We start from the raw sequence: 20,019 nt of genomic DNA on the forward strand, positions 1-20,019 counted from the left end.
GCTCAAACAGAAGCTATTTAACACTTCTGTGTTTAATTCAGGCTGCAACTCAGGAATGTATAGGTTTTTTTCAGGTGAAATACTCACACGTTCCAAGGCTAAGAGTGACTCTGGCAAAGCACAGACAATACCCAGACTCGTTATGGTTATGGAGTATTAGAGAGGAGCTCACAGCTCTGCTCCTCTGCCACCTCCAGCACTCTGCCCACAAGTCCAACAGAGACAGAACGCTCAAGCTCTCATTTCCTGAGCTCAGAGACTCTCCTCAGAACCTGGGGGTTTCCAGTGCCTGTGACAAAAGCACCACTGGTGGCTGCTCTCCCCCAGCCACGCTCACAGCAGCCCACTGCAGATGTTCTAACATCTGCCTGCTCAGGTGATGCCCAGCCTGTGTGAGTGACCCTCCTTGTGCTGCTCAGGGTGGCTGCAGAGGGAGGGTGAGCAGCACTCAGGTTCCCCAGCTCCCAGCTGGTAGCTCCATCTCCATCCCACACTGAGTGACCCTTTTGGTGCTGCTCAGGGTGGCTGCAGAGGGAGGGTGAGCAGCACTCGGGTTCTCCAGCTCCCAGCTGGTAGCTCCATCTCCATCCCACACTGAGTGAGTGACCCTCCTTGGGCTGCTCAGGGTGGCTGCAGAGGGAGGGTGAGCAGCACTCGGGTTCCCCAGCTCCCAGCTGGTAGCTCCATCTCCATCCCACACTGGGGTGGCAAGCAGGGATTCTCCTTCCTCCCTGCACAGAGCAGGAATGCCCTCCCCACAGTCCTCTCCCTTCTAATGATCAGGGACAGGGAATCCAGAACAGTGCAGGAGAGGGAAGGGCTCTGCCTGCTGTTGTTTACATCTGGAAGATTCCTGCCATGGAGCTTTTCTGTGACAAACAGCAGCACTGCCCAGGGCCCCAGCGTGGGAGGCAGGAATGAGGCAGAACACTGCAGCCCTCCGTTACCCAGGGACACTCCTTGTCTGTGCCAAAGTCAGCAACTGCAGAACATCTCAGCTTCTCCAGCCACACCATGGCCAGCACAGGCCTCTGCTCAGGGATCACACTCAGCACAGCAAAGGCCAGGGCTACAGCAGCAAAAAGCTCCTGCCAGTGTCACAGCCATGGCATGCAGTACTTACCCCCACCATCCATACTTCTCTTGTGTGATTAACAACATTACCATCAGGACTTTTCTCTTGTGTGATTAACAACACTACCATCAGGACTTTTCTCTTGTGTAATTAACAGCATTACCATCAGGACTTTTCTGTTGTGTATGTAACAGTGCCACCAGGATCACTGACCACTGCCCAAAGTCACCTGCATGCAATGGGAGGAACATGGCCATGGAAGCACAGGGAAGCACTGTCCTGAGAGCAGCACCATGGGATCCCCACACCTCCCAGAGATGGAAAACTCCACTGACACAGGATGCTGGGAGTCCCCCCTGAGCCCTACTCCGTGGCCTCCCCAAATTCCAGCTGCTCCAGAGCTACAGGCAGCTGGTCCTGCTCTCCATGGCCCAGCAGCCACCACAGAAATACTCTGACTTTGTGGTCCACCATCCCTAGCTTACTAACTGGAATGACCTAGGAGAATGGAAAAGGAACCTGAGCCACAGTGAAAAAGGGACATGAAGTGGGAACAGTGTGAGCTGGTCACCCTCATCTTGCTGTATAAAAACTGGAGTGGAACTTGCAATGATATGCCAGATGATTTATACATGCTAGGCATCCATGGCTAAAGGTTATTCCCATCCCACCATCCTGAATTAAAAAAAAGGAAAAAAGTAGCTAGTCTGTGCTCAGCACACACCTGTGTAATTGTTAAAAACCTGTATCTGTCCTCTCTGTGTCATGAGAAGCACACAGTTCCTTGTTTCTGGTAGTACCTGTGAGATGGAGAGAGGCTGTGTCCCTCAGTCAGCAGTGGGCAAGGCACAGAGCTGCACTCAGGGTTCAGCTGTGGGGAAGGACACCCAGCTCCCCCAGAGCTGCCTCAGATCCCTTGGCTTTGTGTGAGAACATCGATGTTAGCACGAAGAGCAGTGTGAACTCAAGGAAAAGGAAGACAAACACTGACAGCTGGCCAATCCTGCCCTTCTTTCCTGTGTTTGCCTCAGATGTAGTATGTTTGTAAGAATGTGTGAAACACTTCTGAAAATAACGGCTCTGCTCTGCTGTAGCCAGCAGGGAACACACAGTTTGCAATCCTCTCAGAAGGGGCTGATTTACTGAAATTCCCAGAGAGCCGTCGGCAGATTTCAGGAGGAGTCACAAACCTCACTCAGTCAATACCCTGTGAGTCCTGGAACCTGTGGATTCCATGGGATGGCCTTCCTCACTGGCCAGGCTTACAGAGATTTCATTGAATAACTCACTTTTCACTCTGCCTTCAGCCTGACGTCCCCCAAGGAACCAGGCTGGTGCTGGTCCCACACACAGAGGTTTCAGTGTCTGCCCCAGCCAGGCTGAGGCACAGGGAGCCCTTGGCTCCCCAGCCCAGCAGGACTGCCAGCCTGTCTGTCTGTCTGTCTGATCCTCCTCCCAGGGGCTGGGGAAGGAGATCCACACCCCCAGCACACAGGGCACACATGCTGCAGCAGGGCTGGTGGGCTGGGTGCTGTCCCACACTTGTGCTCTGCAGCCCCTGACCCAGCACTGCATGCCCAGGGAGGGCCCCCTGCAGCTCTCAGCTGCAGCTGCAGGAACCTGCACTCAAAGACAACAGCCGACCTGAAGGGCCCTGGGCCTTCATTTACTGCTGAGGGGATTACCCTGATTGAATGAGCTCAGCATAAGCAACATCCTGGAGAATGCACATCACAGACTTCCTCATGAGACTGGAAATATCTGACCAAATTATGATTGTTGGAAATATCTTACCTAATTACTGGAATAATTCTAACAATAATAAATAATGGATAATTATAAGTAACATATTATAATAATAAAAATAATAATTAATCATCACAAATTTATAATTATATTAACATCTTAGTGTATTTAATAAATAGAATAATTATTATAATACTAATAGTATTATATATTAATAGCTATATTATAATACATATAATACTATATTCTAATATTTAATAAATAGTATAATATATATTTCTAATTATATAAATGTCTTTATAATTATAAATTTTTAATTATAATTATAATTAGTGTCAAATTGTTCCCTTAGAGCCACTGCTCTTACAGATGGCACCTCCCAGTGCCATCACTGACAGCTCTGGAGACTTGTGACCCTCCCTGCACCAAGGCCCTGCAGGAGCTGTGAGCTGGTGTGCCTCAGCAGGCTGGCAGCAGGCAGGGGATGCTCAGGGCCAGTGCAAGGTGCCCGGGCAGGATCTGCAGACCTGGGGCACTGCCCTGCCCCAGAGCCCAGGGTCAGCTGTGCCCCCTCCCCTGAGTGCCCTGGGCACAGTGAGCCCCAGAGATGGGCTGTGCCCCCTCCCCTGAGTGCCCTGGGCACAGTGAGCCCCAGAGATGGGCTGTGCCCCCTCCCCTGAGTGCCCTGGGCACAGTGAGCCCCCAGAGATGGGCTGTGCCCCTGGGCACAGTGAGCCCCAGGGATGGGCTGTGCCCCTGGGCACAGTGAGCCCCAGAGATGGGCTGTGCCCAGGGGTACAGTGAGCCCCAGAGATGGGCTGTGCCCAGGGGCACAGTGAGCCCCAGAGATGGGCTGTGCCCAGGGGTACAGTGAGCCCCAGAGATGGGCTGTGCCCTGGGCACAGTTAGCCCCAGAGATGGGCTGTGCCCCTGGGCACAGTGAGCCCCAGAGATGGGCTGTGCCCCCACTGGCAGCAGACCTGGCCCAGGGAATGCAGAGCTGTCAGTGTCCCCTGTCCTGCCTCCCTGTCCCCCTGATGGCTGCTCCTGAGCTCAGCTGTCACTCTCTGCACCAGGGAGAGATGGATGGGACACACCAAGCCCAACCTAAGTGACCTTTGGATGTGACAAGATTTTTAGGTCAGTCCTGCTAAATGGAGGCCTTGGTGGATGGGGGCTCGCCTCAGGGTGAAATTTCCAGTGAATTTATTATCTCCCAGTGCCCTTTGGACTGCTTCCCACCATCAAACACCATGGCAGCATTCAGAACAGGAAGAAATACATTAACTGGAATCTGATCGTTTTAAAAGGTTACAGCTGCCCAAATATAATTTAATTTCATACTTGCCCTTTGAGGGTTTGGTGTATATTTTCATTTTATGACTGCAAATGATAAAGCTCTTAAGATTCCAGGCAATAAAAAGGAAAAGGGGGGAGAAGGTATTTTAAGGGTTGGATGTCTATTCAGTTCACAGTCAATGGGGAAAGTGACAAATCAGCTTTTCTAAAAAAATGGAACATTTCCTCAGTTTGTAGGAGTCATTTCTCTCCACACTTGCTGGGGAACAATACCTTTCAGGGAAAACAAACCTGGAATGCCACCCAGTGTGAAAGAAGCATCTGCTGTGCAAGCATCTCCCCATCCTACATCCCTGAAGGACTGGCTTCAGAGGAGCAATTAATGGGAGGTGAAAGAAAGTCATCTCAGGGAACTCTTGCAAAAAAATGAAAGCAATCAGACTTGAGAAATGCTTAAATCCAACCAGAACCCTTGGAGTTTTAACTGGGTAGGCCATGGCTTTTCCTAGAATGTCTTCTAACTTCTTTCTGAGCTCAGGGTGTGCACACAACTCCCTGTGCCCACACAGCAGGGTAAGAATCAGGACAAAAACCTGATTTGGGGCAGGGGCAGCCTGGCTGGAGTCCCAGCTGTGTGATAACAAACCCTGATTTGGGGCAGGGGCAGCCTGGCTGGAGTCCCACCTGTGTGATAACAAACCCTGATTTGGGGCAGGGGCAGCCTGGCTGGAGTCCCACCTGGGTGGTAACAAACCCTGATTTTGGGGCAGCCTGGCTGGAGTCCCACCTGGGTGGTAACAAACCCTGCAGAACAAGTGTGCAGAAGGACACCCAAGTGCCCAAGGTGCCATGTGGGAAATGCTGCTCTCTCTCACTTTCCCCACTGTAAGTGAAAGAAGCCCTGGAAGTCAAATGTGACCTGGAGGCAGCAAAGGCCAGGCACGTGTGTCTTTCAGTGTATGCCCTGCAAGCTGTGTCACCCAACCAGCACCACCTCAGCAGCACACTGGCTGACAGAATTTTGACAATTTTCTCCTTTCTGCACAGCCAACGATGGGAAAAATAAAACAAACTGTGGAAAGGAGCGAGGCTGAAGTGCCAGGGCTGCCCATGCCACTCTCAAAGGCACCGTAGGAAATGAATTCCTGCTGGGCTCCCAGATCCCTTCAGGGCTCTTTGACAATCCTGCCCAAGCCCCCACTGATCCCCAGGGCCCAAATTCCCCCCCAGCCCTGCAGCAGGGCAGAGCACAAAGCAAAGCTGCCATGGCAATGGGATCAGCAGGGATGGCAGCCCTGGAGGAACTCTGCTCCTGGGCAGCCACTGGCCCTGCAGCAGAGGACTTCAAGGAAATTCAGGGATCCTGCCAGCTCAGGAGAGCTGCAGAGCTGCCTCCTGCAGCCCAGCCCAGCCCAGGGAGCTGCTGCAGGGAGCCCAGGGCACACTGAGGTCACTGTGGGCACGGAGCTCCTCTGCCACAAGGAAAGGCTGAGAGAACTGGGCTGCTCAGCCTGGCACAGGGAAGGCTCTGGGGTGACCCAGCTGTGGCCCTCAGTGCCAGGTGGGGCAGGGGGTACAGGACAAGGGAGAAAGGCTTCCCACTGGCACAGAGGGTGGGAATCAGCTGTTGGAAAGGAACCTGCAGGGCTGAGGCCCTGGCACAGGGTGCCCAGGACAGCTGTGGCTGCCCCAGCCCTGGCAGTGCCCAAGGCCAGGCTGGATGGGGCTCTGAGCCACCTGGGACAGTGAAATGTGTCTGGGAACAGGGGATGTGTATGGGAACAGGGGATGTGCATGGGAACAGGGGATGTGCATGGGAACAGGGATGTGTATGGGAACAGGGGATGTGTATGGGAACAGGGGATGTGCATGGAGACAGGGGATGTGTATGGAGACAGGGGATGTGTATGGAGACAGGGGATGTGTATGGAGACAGGGATGTGTATGGGAACAGGGGATGTGTATGGGAAAAGGGGATGTGTATGGAGACAGGGGATGTGCATGGGAACAGGGGATGTGTATGGGAACAGGGGATGTGCATGGGAACAGGGGATGTGCATGGGAACAGGGGATGTGTATGGAGACAGGGATGTGCATGGGAACAGGGGATGTGCATGGAGACAGGGGATGTGTATGGGAACAGGGGATGTGCATGGAGACAGGGGATGTGTATGGGGACAGGGGATGTGCATGGAGACAGGGGATGTGCATGGAGACAGGGGATGTGTATGGGGACAGGGGATGTGCATGGGAACAGGGGATGTGTATGGGAACAGGGGATGTGCATGGAGACAGGGGATGTGTATGGGAACAGGGGATGTGCATGGGAACAGGGGATGTGCATGGAGACAGGGGATGTGTATGGGGACAGGGGATGTGCATGGGAACAGGGGATGTGCATGGGAACAGGGGATGTGCATGGGAACAGGGGATGTGTATGGGAACAGGGGATGTGTATGGGAACAGGGGATGTGCATGGAGACAGGGGATGTGTATGGGAACAGGGGATGTGCATGGAGACAGGGGATGTGCATGGGAACAGGGGATGTGCATGGGAACAGGGGATGTGCATGGGAACAGGGGATGTGCATGGGAACAGGGATGTGCATGGGAACAGGGGATGTGCATGGGAACAGGGGATGTGCATGGGAACAGGGGATGTGTATGGGAACAGGGGATGTGCATGGGAACAGGGGATGTGCATGGGAACAGGGGATGTGCATGGGAACAGGGGATGTGTATGGGAACAGGGATGTGTATGGGAACAGGGGATGTGTATGGGAACAGGGATGTGTATGGGAACAGGGGATGTGCATGGGAACAGGGGATGTGCATGGGAACAGGGGATGTGCATGGAGACAGGGGATGTGTATGGGGACAGGGGATGTGCATGGGAACAGGGGATGTGCATGGAGACAGGGGATGTGTATGGGAACAGGGGATGTGTATGGGGACAGGGGATGTGCATGGGAACAGGGGATGTGTATGGGAACAGGGGATGTGCATGGAGACAGGGATGTGTATGGGAACAGGGGATGTGCATGGAGACAGGGGATGTGCATGGGAACAGGGGATGTGCATGGGAACAGGGATGTGTATGGGAACAGGGGATGTGTATGGGAACAGGGATGTGTATGGGAACAGGGGATGTGCATGGGAACAGGGGATGTGCATGGGAACAGGGGATGTGCATGGGAACAGGGGATGTGCATGGAGACAGGGATGTGTATGGGAACAGGGGATGTGTATGGGAACAGGGGATGTGCATGGGAACAGGGGATGTGCATGGAGACAGGGGATGTGCATGGGAACAGGGGATGTGCATGGGAACAGGGGATGTGCATGGAGACAGGGGATGTGTATGGGAACAGGGGATGTGCATGGGAACAGGGGATGTGCATGGGAACAGGGATGTGTATGGGAACAGGGGATGTGCATGGAGACAGGGGATGTGTATGGGAACAGGGGATGTGTATGGAGACAGGGATGTGCATGGGAACAGGGGATGTGTATGGGAACAGGGGATGTGTATGGGAACAGGGGATGTGCATGGGAACAGGGGATGTGTATGGGAACAGGGGATGTGTATGGGAACAGGGGATGTGTATGGGGACAGGGGATGTGTATGGGGACAGGGATGTGTATGGGAACAGGGATGTGTATGGGGACAGGGGATGTGTATGGGAACAGGGGATGTGTATGGGAACAGGGGATGTGTATGGGAACAGGGGATGTGCATGGGAACAGGGGATGTGCATGGAGAGAAGGATGTGCATGGGAACAGGGGATGTGCATGGAGACAAGGATGTGCATGGAGACAGGGATGTGCATGGAGACAGGGGATGTGTATGGGAACAGGGGATGTGCATGGAGACAGGGATGTGCAAGGCCTGTCCCAACACAGGCCCTTCTGTGCTTCTATCATTCCATGTCTTGCTTACCCTCCTCACCAAGAAGCCCTAGCTGGTAAAATAAGAATTGGAATACTGAACAAACACTAAAGCAGAACTCCTCTGGAGAAAGGAAGAGATTTTTAAGGGTGGTAATGCAGATGGCAAAGTGTAAAAGCTGCTCTTGAGGAATACTAGGAGCTACAGGTACTGCTGCCTCCAAATTTTCTTGTTCAGGTTGATCTTACAAAATTCACTAGAGCTGAAAGCATGAAGAACCTCTGAAAGGAGAAAAGGAATTTGGGGAAACTGAGCCTATTGGGGGAAAAATTGCACTGACTTAACTTCAGGCAAAGCTCAGGCTATCCTGGCACAACAGAATAATGAAGTTTGACCCTGTGAAAGCTGCATCTCCAGACACCTGCTATCTTCTATTGAGAGAAGTTCAAATGATGACTTTGGAAAGCAAAACAGACCAAGGCTCCTGACCTCAGTGGCTTGTTGTCTAACACTTTGATCTACAGGAATTAGGTACTTCATAGCTTCAAACTGTGCCTAATGTTAGCCCCCATTCATAAAAGGGTGACTAAATACCCTGGCTGCTAACAGACAAGCCTGGCAAGGAATCAGACTTAATAAAAGCAAGGGAAAGAGTTCAGAAACTTCCAAAGGCTTGCACAGTTCTTGCCATATGCAGTTTATGTCCCAGGCCAGGCCCCTGGAGCACACATTTACTGGTCTGTTTGCTCACTCCTGTCCCAGCTAATGAAAGTGACCCAAACTTTGGGCAACACACACGGCCATGACACAGACTGCAGTGAGAAATAAGGCACAAACAGAAATCCTTCCACACATCAGCAATCTGCAGCTAACAGCAAACCCTGTCATCTGCTCTGGGCACCACGGAGAGCAAGGCTCCCAGGGAGGATCTCCTGTGCAGTGGCTGAGGATGAGCACCTGCAGTACCCAGGCTGCTGGACCCCAGGCAGGGGGCTGTGCCAGCAGGTACCAGTGCAGCCCTGCCAGGGCTCCCCTGCTGTCCCACGGGCCCTGCAGAGTGAGCAGGTCACTGATGGCAGCTCTGCTGGGGACTGCAGATGGCCCTGCTGGCCGAGCTCAGCACGGGCACACTGAACTCCAGGAACACTCCCAGGAGCCTCCCAGGCTGGCTGCAGCTGCCAGGCTCCACAGGAGCCCCAGCAGGGCCAGGCTGGGGCTGCAGAGCCAGCTCCCCCAGCCAGCCAAGTGCCCTCAGCATGGCTCCCCTCCCTCCCCTCTGGACAGTTTGCTCAGGATTATACAATCTGATTTGCATGATTATATAATCTTCTTTTCAACAACATCCCTCTGAGAAGAGCAAACAACATAATAGGAAAACCAGCAGCACAAGCCAACTCTTTCAAAACCCAGTGTCTGGAATGTGCAAAGGACACAAAGTAAGGGGGGAAATAAAGTTTTTTTGGGTCTGTTACCAGATTTTTCATACAGACTTTTCCCAGGAGCACTAATTCCCAACGAATGTAAGCCAAGAAACAATGTGAAACACAAACACCTCCAGACCTGCACTGCTGCCAGTATAGGAAGGGAAGCACCTCAAGGTGTGAACAAGGGTTGTTATTTACCTTTTACAACAGAAGTGACTTTGGGGCAGTGTGAGAGCTCTCAGAAGTTCTCTCCCCACCCTGGCATTAGACACTGGCAGGCAGGTGCTGCCCCTGCTGCTGTTCTGACACTGGTTTTGTCTTGCAGCTGGCTGAACTCAGCTCTGACAGCACAGCTCCACTGAGCTGCAGTCAGGGTTCCATGGCACAGGAGCACAAACCAAGCCCTGGCTGACACAGGTGCCTCCACTCCTCGTCTCTCCCCTCAAACATTCAGACTTTGTCTTAGGACACTGAGCAAGTGAAGCCTGTCACACTCCAATCTGCAGACAGGCTCTTCTGCTGGCTGCTAAAACTACTTATGATGTCAGTTACTTCAGCAATATTCATCTAAAATTAATGCCTTATAAATAATCAAGGAGTAATCTGCTTCTGTCTGGCAGGCTAACCCCAGACAGGAGCAAGTGCAGCACTCCTGCCAGAGAAGAGGAAAAGGATGGCCTGACCTCCCAAGCACACTTGCAGGCAGCCACACACCCCTCCCCTCCCTGCATGACCTATTTTATTTCCCCTCTCACCCCACGGAGGTGTCTCACACAAACAGCCCCTGCCTCAGGCTGCTGGGACACTGAGCTGCCACCCAGGGCAGCTGGGCATCCTGATGCTGGCCAGGTTTGCAAAGGTTCACTTGGTTATCTGCTCTCCAGGTGAAACAAAGCTCTGCTTAGCAAGTCCATGCAGGTCAGTGTCCATGCAGGTCAGTGCTCATGTGCCACCTTCCCAAAACTGGGGTACTGGCTGTGGGTCATGGCCTGGCATTCTGCAGCACTTAGAGTGTGTGAGGGGCCTGTATGAAAAGCACACTGAGGACAGAGATGGTTTTCAGTTAAAACACCAAGTTAGGGAACAACTTGCAGCTGAAAACCTTCACTTACAGCTAAGTTACTGCAGTGACAGCTCCTACAGCACAAGCTCCAGTGCTGCAATATTCCAGCCTGCTTCTGAAAGCTGCCCTAAACCAGTGCCCAACAGATTCCTGCAAGGCTCAGAGAACATCTGTTTCTCTCACCAGAATCACATTCTGTGCCAGTGATCAAGCTCCCCATCAGCTGCAGGTGAGCCACTGAGCACCTGGGGGTTTTCACCTTTTCCATTTGAGAACTCCACAACTTTCTCAGCAGAGAAAGACCAAGGCATGGTGACAGAACAGTCCACCTACAACAGCTCAGCTTCTCTGAGGCACCTCTGAGAGCCATTAAAAGGATTCGTGGTCCCCTAGCAGAAAATCACTGAATGATACTGTGATCAGATGTACACAGTCCCAACAGGAAAAAGGCACAGAAATGGTTATTTTGGGCTAATTCATGAGGAGAAATCTTGTGGCAGAGAAGGACAAAGCCAAATGGAAACAACACAGGTGATGAGGTGACAGAAAGCAGGATAAATGTGTGCACATGGAACACAAGGATGTGCTGTCCTCATGCTGGGGCTCACAGGTGAAGAGACAGCAGCATGGAGCTGGGGGCTGGGAAATAGGAAATAACACAGAAAAGATGTTATTTCTGCTAACAGAAAAGATGTTATTGCCACTGGGCAAACGCCTCCCAGGCAGCCAGGGGTGGGGCAGGAGGAGCAGAAGGGCATGAGCAGCTCCCACCAGGTTTTCTTCCTTGCTGAGAGCTGCTGAGCCCATGTGAGCTCAGGAGAGCAGGGAGAAGGCTGGCTGCCCTCCTTGCAGGCCATTTGCATGTGTTCTTAGTATGCAGAATGGCTCTGGATGTAATTGAATTGTTGTTTTTGCCTCTATTAATACATATGCAAATGAGTCACTCCTGCAGCTGTGCTGTATTAATCACATGTGTGCTTCTGTCTGTCTGCCCTGCAGACTCAGGGCTGGAGGGAGGGGGAGGGAGCTCAGTCTGACCTGCAGGAAAACTCACTCGTGCACACAGAGCTCTGCCAGGGAGCAGCAGGCCTGAGCTGCCACTGGAAGGGACACAGGCTGGTCATTTCTCAGTCTTTTTCCATTCTTCACAGATATGGATGGAGTCTGCAGGCTCTGCAGAAAGGACTCTTAATCTAGATAAAATCAATGTGCCCCCCTGCTGATTCCTCCCCCTGGAGGGGGGAGCTCTAGTTTGACAAGGCACAGAGTAGCCCTGGTGGTGTTTCACCAGGAGGATTTACTGCCTGCAAATGGCCACTGTGGTGTGTTCCCAGGTCCCCAGGGCCCAGCAAAACACAAAACACTTCCTTGCACTCTTCTGCAATCACTGCCTGCCCTGAACTGACTGCATTCTGGTAGAATGATGTGCCCAAGCTTTTCATCCAAATCCATGTTAACAGAATATCCTGGCTTACCCAAAAGGCTGTGTGAGATTCTGTCAAAGGCAAGATGGGCTGTGCTCTGTGGCTCAGGCTTTCACACAACCTGCCCCAACCTCCAGTGCCCAGCAGGCATCCAGAAAGTGAGGAGTGGCTGCACCTGGAGCTGCAAGGCTTGCTCTGGAGTTAACTGAGAGGAACTTTTTCATTTCAAAATGTTGAGTTTTTTAAAGGTGCTCTTGGCAATCCATGGCCTCTCACCCACACCTTACTTTTAGTATCTTAAAATCATCACTAAGACCTCATGAAAAACCCAAGAAACCTTGGAAAGATGAAACTTTTAGAAGACAACTCACCCCACAACAACACAGAGCTCTTCACCCTGGTTGGATGGCTGCAGCTTCTTTTACATGGGGAGTTCCACATTTTTCTGGCTGAAGGACCTTGGTCCTCACTGACCCTTCTGGAACAGCCACCTAGGCTACCATGGGCAGTACAGGTGGCCAACAACCCACTTACACAGCCAGAAAGAAGTGGTGGACAGAAGCAGGGAATACAGAATAATATAAAGAATAAATTATATTCTCTATATAAGAGAATACATTAGATTATAGTAATTATTATATATACTCTATATATAATAAAATATAGAGAATATCTATAGAATAACCTGCATAATGCCACAATTAAAAAAACTATTTAAAAGGGTATCCAACAAAAACTGTTATTTATTACTGCTCTTATTATTATTGTTTGTGATGGCCACAGGAAACAGCACAGCCATGCCCTGAGCTAATGGCAGATGGACAAGTGCCATCTCCTGGCTATGCTAATGACAAATGGCACTTGTCCTGCTCTTGGTTGTTTTTTCCCCCAGATGTGTGTGCTCATAGTGAAAAACTAATTCTACTTTTTTTTTGTTTTTAATACTTAAGTGGATTGCATGAGTATCGTAATATTGTAATTAAACTGTGCACTAATGATTCAATCCCTACAAATGAAGTCAGAGTCCAGTTAATGAGGACAGGTGAAGTAAAAAACAAACAGGGACAGGATGCTCTCACTGTGAGGAGCCAGCTCAGATGGTATTTAAAGCAAACAGAAGAAATAACCCTGCACTGCTAAAAACCAGTTTACTTCCCTGTAAGCAAAGTTACAGGACTACCCAAAGAGGTCACCAGTGCAGAGTGAATGAATAATGGATGAAGCATTGCCATCTCTTGGCTGCACTCACTGGGGACAATAATGGGGTGCTAGACTTTCCCTCTCCAGAAAGAATTCAGATGTCTTTGCAGCTCTGGCCACCTGACTCCCCAAAGAAGGGAAGAATGAGGTTTTCAATATTCAGATGCACCACTACAGTCTCTGTACAGCTTTTTCAGAGCCTTCTCTCACAGATCTGAGGTGCTGTAACACTGGAAGGTCAACTGCCTCATCTAGCAAACTGGTTCTAAACAGAGATTATAGCAAGAAATCAGAAAGAGATCTGCAAAAAAACCCAGTTACAGCATGTGCTTGACAATTAATGCATGCCAAAATGGTAATATCTCTTTAAGAGCAAGGGCAAGTTCTGTCCTCAGCACCATTTCAAATGAGTCTCAAGGAGATCCTCCAGAGGAGCAGCCTGAACTGGTGAGTGGAGATCTCTAGCTCATCCCTGCAATGGTCAAGAAGCCAAAAGGAAGCTGGTAAGTAAGAAAAAAAAAAAAAGGTTTCTGACTGAGAAGGCTTTAATTTTACTTTTACTCATGCTTTACTTTTGTTTCAGAGTAACAGATGTTTCTGGAACACTTGTGTGACCACTGGGACACTGCCTCCTGCCCAGCAGCTGCACATTGGTTGGAGTGCTCTGTCCTTCCCAGGGACCAGGGATCCTTGGGACACCCACGAGCAAGGCTTTCCACAGGAAAATCTGTACTGAGCTGGCACCTCAATATCAGCAGGATGAACAATCCTGCCCAGCCTCAAACTCCAAACAGCCTTTATTTTTGTCCAAACCTAACCTCTAACATCAGCGCCTGCTTGAGGCCCAAATATTTCCAAAACTGTGGTCCAGTTTTTAAAATTCCATTTAAGTTCAGTCCCTGGTATGCATCTTACCACACAACAAGAGAACAGGTCTGTAGTAAGAAAAATCCATTGGCCCAAGTACTTAGTATAAGAATTAGAGACTAAAACACTGGGCCAGACTGTTCAATGTCTAAATGTGCTCCTCATCTTTACACAAAGAGAGAATCCAGGACTCTCCTAAGGACTGGTGGCCAGAGCTCAGACCCAGCTAAAATGCTTTCACACTCAGACACTGATGGCAGCTCCTCCTGCTTCACACACTGACACATTTGGACACGAGGCTGAACACAACCACAAGCAATTATGAAGCCCTGCTTCATGCTGAGATGAAGAGGGAAAAGAAAGTTTGAATGCTGGCACTCCCAACTTTTTGGGGTGTTTTGTTCCCAGGAGCAGATGTTTGCAGGAAGTCTGTATTACATCAGACTGCTCTGGTGTTTTGACAGGACACAAAATGTCCATACAGTAAGACTACACAGGCAGCTGTCATTATTCATCCAGCATTAGCTCTCAAAGGAGTTATGGGTATATACAGCACTTGTGTTACTGCCAATTAATCAGTTGTTGTCACTATCTGGTTATCAAACAAGCAATCTGGGAAATCTGACCCATTCCCACTCCCAAGGGTGCAGATTCCTCTCCGTTTTCACGCTGTGTGATCAGTTCCCCTCTCCCTAATGCTCAGAAACTACTCACAGAATACTTTTTATCAGAAAGGAAACTTTCAGATGCAGTTTTATAAGGAATTTGCTCAGACATCTATTCCATACTTCGCTCTGCCCACGGTGACTGGCACCAGAACAAACCCTGCACTTCTGTTTGTGCAAAACTTCCTAGCCCACATCTACTCTTACAGCTTTGAATGCTGGATGTTCCTCAGGATGGAGGAACTGAATTCCCTGGTCTGAAGCACAAGGAAAACACCACACCCAGCATCCAGCAGAACTGCTGAGCCATTAGCCTTGCTCAGTGAAACTCAGTGACAACTCATGTTCAGCTCTTCTCTCACGCCTTTGAAACCTGGTGTAACATAGCTGCCATCCTGCACCCCTGCTGAAGAACAAGACCAGATGATGTTTATGGGGGAAAAGCTGACACAAAAAACCTGTGTGCTTGCCCAGGGGGATTTCACCACAGCAATGCTCAGGACTGACTTTTCTCAGTTTCAGAGGAAAGCTAAAACCACTTTTCTTCCCCCAAGTGGCATTTTAGTCTTTGACAGTGGGAATGAGTGAATGCAGGGGGCTGACAGACAGAGCTTTGTCAGAGCACAGGGTCCAGCTTGCTCCGAGGCAGTTCCAGCTTTTCCAAGACAGCCCCATCCCTCTGCTTCCTTTACAGCCTCTAACACTGCAGGGGTCAGCTTCCATCCTCACTGAGCCACTGCTCTCTGTGGATCCTGGAAATCAAGGCAATCCCACATGGCAAATAGCAGAATCTGTACGGCCCAGAGGGGACTCAGAGCTGGGGAGAGGAACGGGGGCTTTGGATTACAAATCCATCCCTGTGAGCCAACAGGGGACCTCAACATGAGGGACTGCATCTTCACTGACAGAGAGGGGCTCTGCCACAGGAAAGCAACCAGGTGCTAGCTCTCCTTCCATAAACAGTGTGCATTTCATTTACAAAAACAAAAATTCCACTTTGACAACCAGGGATAAAAAAAGCCCTTCCTGTTGATCTCACAGTACACTACTAAAGCCAGGACCCGACTTACAATCCTCTAGTGAATAAGAAAGACGTGTTTATTGCTCCATAAACAAACAAGAGACATTCCTTGGCTTTGTCTTCTCTGAGATAACGTTGTGTATCGAATTTTGCTGGGAGCAACAAACTGAGCATTGTGTCAGGTCCTTTGATCTCCCTGCCTCAAGTACACAAAGTCTGAAAGATGAGTGATAGGGAGGAGAGAGAGAGAAGAAAAGAGGGAACATGCCACTTCTCTGACCTTTTACTGCCTGATGACCAGATGACAGAGGGTGTGCTGGGAACACCAGAGTGTAAAGTTAAGCAGGGGAATGTCTGAAGTAAGAAGAGTTCCTCCTTGAAAGAGACTGCAAAGCCATCTAAAGGTGGGTTTGGACCAAAACCATTCAAAGAGGAATCTTTCTTTCTGACCCAGCAAAGTCACCACTGAGCTGAAGTGGATTTGCACAGAGTTTGGAAGGCACACTCTTTCTAGTCTAGCAACTAAGCTGAGCTCCTTTCATGTCAGCAGAGGTGGCCATCAGTTTTGAATCCTGTGTGATAAAACCTTTCCAGAAGCAAATTGGGCCTGACTCTTTCAAATGGCACCAGAAGTTAAGAGGCATGTCCAATTTCTATCAGATAGGCTGCAGTGATAGCTGAAAATCACTGGTAAGATGTGAAGAAAAATCAGCCTTCTAGCATTTTCATGCCCTTAGAGATCAGATCTGAAAAATCTAAGAGAGTCTGCTAAGTCAGGCATCTGAGCCTCTCCCACTGACTGGCTGCCAAACTCTCCCTCTAACTCCAGACATGGAGCAAAACAACATAGGTGAATTGGTCAATATTTTCATTTTAATGTCCTCTGCACAGAAACAAGAGGCCTTTGAGGTTCTCAACTTTTCCATAGCCTAAACTCACCCTAGGATCCTTATGACTGCAGTCACTTTTGCACAAAGCCCACCTTTTAACAAGAAAACTGTTATTGTGATAAAGCCTATTTTAACCAGGATACATCAGCCCACAGCATGCACAGATACAGCCCAGAGCTGGTCCTGAAACGAAAGTAAACCATCCTACCATCCTACTGGAGCACTGAGGCATTATTTTAGGACCAGCCTGAACGACTGAAAAGATAAGAATTAGAATCAGAGTGTTGTTTTTGCACTGCTAGCTAGCTCCACGTTTGCTTTTCCTTTTTCCCTCCCTCTTGCTTCCATATGTCTGTTCATGTGTGTTTGGCTATTAAAAGAGCTTTATCAATACTGAATTTCATTTCAGAGGGATGACTCCTGTGGCTCCCATGACTCCTGAGCCGCCCACAGTATTTGTAACTCAGAGAATCAGAACCTACCACACAGACAATGTTGCTTTTCACACAAAGGCACAATAGGAATGAATGTATTAACCTCGGTGGTGCATGGAATGTGTCAGCTTACACACTGGCAGCTATTTCTGTCAAACTCAGCTCACTTCCGCTGGCTGTGTTAAAATAAAATAAAATAAAGCAAAAAAAAAAAAAAAAAAAATCTTCCCCAGAACTGTGTCCCACGCTCTAGCAGGCTGGCCAAACAACTGGAACATCTGATGGCTGCTCCACACTGGGCCAAGCTGGGCTGGAGGGTGCCAGAAGGCTGAGCCTGCCCCAGCAGGTACAGAGCTCTGCTGCTCCTCGGGGCCTGGAAACAGCAGGGGGAGGGAGATGGCCCTGCAGGGCAGAGCCTGGGGCTTTCTGTGGTTCTAGAAGAGAATGGCAATCCAGACCTTGCAGGATCAGAGACCATTTGGGTCTTCATTTCCTCTCTGTCCCAAATATTACTTGGCTTCCTCCTACCAGCCCAGCACACACGACAGGAAGCAGAATTCCCACTGTGGCAATGGACACCACGTTTGCTTAATTCCAGTGACCTGACAAGGGCTGTGTGGCTGATCAGGAATATCCAAAGACTTGCTAGCATTGTCCATTGCCATGGACAGCCTAATGCCTCCAAAATTCACAATACTGACAGTCTCAATCAGAAACATCTGGCTACCAGGTCAGCCCTTTATTGTAGCTGAAAAAAACTCAAACCCTTCAGTATCTTTCCACCTGTTCTCTCGTTGTCTATGTTAAATTAGAATAATCACTAATTATCTGCAGTACAGCAGTGCCTAAAATGCTCTGGGTACCATAAAACACAGTAGGAGGGGCCAGTTATTGCTCTGAAGAGCTTATGGCCTAAAAGGACATAATCACGTTAACGACTTCTAAGCAGTTTAAAAGTGCTTGTCAGGACAGAGCTCTTCTGCCTGACAGTCCATTTCAGCATTCTGGGGTTTTACAGCCTGCAGGAGAAGGAGCTAATGGAAAAGTGTCCTGGTTTCAGCTGGGGTAGCACTGCCTTTCTCTCAGTAGCTGCTGCAGTGCTGTGGATCTAGGATGACACTAACATTTACTAACACGTCCATGTTTTGGCTGTTGCTAGGGAATTCTTACCCTAAATCAAGGATTTCTCAAGTTGTGAGAAGCTGCACGAGAGCACTGGGAGGCAGCAGGGCTGGGACAGCTGACCTGAAGTGGCCAAAGGAATATTCCCCAGCAGAGAACATCCTGTGCAGTTGATGAACTGGGGACACCTGCTCAGGAGGGTCAGCCGCTGCCTGGGGACAGGCTGGCACTGTCAGCAGGAGGAGAGAAATTGTTTCCCTGGCTTTTGTTCCTCTCTCTCTTCCATTACAATCATTGCTATTACCACAATTGCACTTTACGTGGTATCATTTATGGAACTGCTCTTATCTCATCCCCAGGTTTCACCTTGCATTTCCCAATTCCCACTTTTGGGAAGCCAGAGAGTGGCTGTGGAGCACTGAGCTGTTGTCTGGGCTTGAACCACGTCAGCAAGAAAAGCAAAGGTTCTGCTATGAGGAAACTCAAAGCACAAACCTACAAGTAGTTAACTTGACAACAGGGACACGAAAAAGCAACCAAAACTTGCAGCAAGGTGAGAGGAAAACGTGTTATCATCTGACCACTCTTGTGCTCCAAATTCCGTGCCAAGAGAACAGCCCCGAGACCCCTGTTACCTGCACTGTGCTCCCAGGACAGGAAAGCTGCTTTCCATATTTACTTAACCTCTGCCTCCCCTGCTTTGTGCTGGACTTACCTGCAGCTGGAGAGGGCCTAAGCCCGGCGTTGCTGCGGCAGCAGCTGCCATGGTAGTTGGGATCAGCTGAACGGGGTAGGGGTCACCTAAGTAAGAGAATAATAGAGGCGTCAGCACCTTTTATCTACTCTCCACCTGCAAATTAAAGTCCTGCATTCACTCTTTCCAAAAGCCTTCTTTTGTGTGCCTTGTGGAGGCCTAATGAAAAGCTCCATTGTGCAGCCTTTTACTAACACTCTTTTCACAATTCTGGCTGGGAGAGGAATGTGAATAAAAGGCACAAGCAATTAAGGCGGAAACCTCATCCTTTTTCATGATGTATTTAGGGAAATGGGGAAAAAAAGTGCACATTGATCAGAAGGCTGCACTTCAAAAAAGGGAAAGAAAGAAGATGGGGGTGGAGGAGAAGAAAAGGAAAACAGCACAACCTTGATAAGATCACAGCATTAGAAGGGAACAAATTTACAAGCTTGTCCAAAATATGAAGTTAACCAAACTGGGCTCAGTGTTAGCAAACTGAGCCTCACGCAGAGCAGAAATGGCACTCAATTGAACACTGCCTTCTTTCAGCAGAGGGAAAAATCTCACTTTAGTGGCAGGGTTTGATCCTGCACCAGGAAAGAGCACGTGAAGCTAAGGAAATCAGATACAGGGCTTTGAAATCCCTGCACCAGCTCCACTTCATGGCTTGAGATTCAGTTTTGCTTCTGCAGGAAAACTACTTCGAGTTTTAGTAAGAACTGCATTGTGCTTAATGAGATAAAGGGAGCCAGTAAAGGTTTTAAGAAAAATTGCAGGCATTTATGAAAGAAAATTACCTGAAATGGCAAAAATTGAGATGGAGACCGGCACGGTTTAATGATTTGGAGAGCTCACTTTTGGTCAATTCTAACACTTCTGATTTGTTCAAATAAACTTCACACTACCCCATCCACAAAACTATGAGGAAAACTAGCAAAGTTAATAAGAAATGTTACACACATTATATTGCTTCTTCAGGTGATAAAAGGTTCCTGCCACCCCAACAAGGCTCACTAGAGCATTTCTGTGTGTCCCTGTGCTCGGGGGGCAGGCCTGATTTCTGCAGCACAAAAACAGACTATGGAAATGAGACTGTGGAAAAAGCAGAACACTCCATCAGGAAAATCTACCCAAATGTTGCTCTACATTTCATTAAAAAGACA

General features: G+C 49.4%; 1 protein-coding gene across 1 annotated transcript in view; it reads right to left on the reverse strand.

The window, feature by feature from the left end:
* Positions 1-20,019, reverse strand: part of SOX5 (SRY-box transcription factor 5) — a 297,551-nt gene that overhangs the window by 70,113 nt on the left and 207,419 nt on the right. Inside the window, 1 exon segment of the mRNA XM_059847991.1 lies at positions 18,836-18,921. Within this exon segment, the coding sequence (XP_059703974.1) occupies positions 18,836-18,921 (86 nt within the window).

The sequence above is a fragment of the Haemorhous mexicanus genome, chromosome 5 (genome assembly GCF_027477595.1).
Source record: "Haemorhous mexicanus isolate bHaeMex1 chromosome 5, bHaeMex1.pri, whole genome shotgun sequence".
Taxonomy (NCBI): Eukaryota; Metazoa; Chordata; class Aves; order Passeriformes; family Fringillidae; genus Haemorhous; species Haemorhous mexicanus.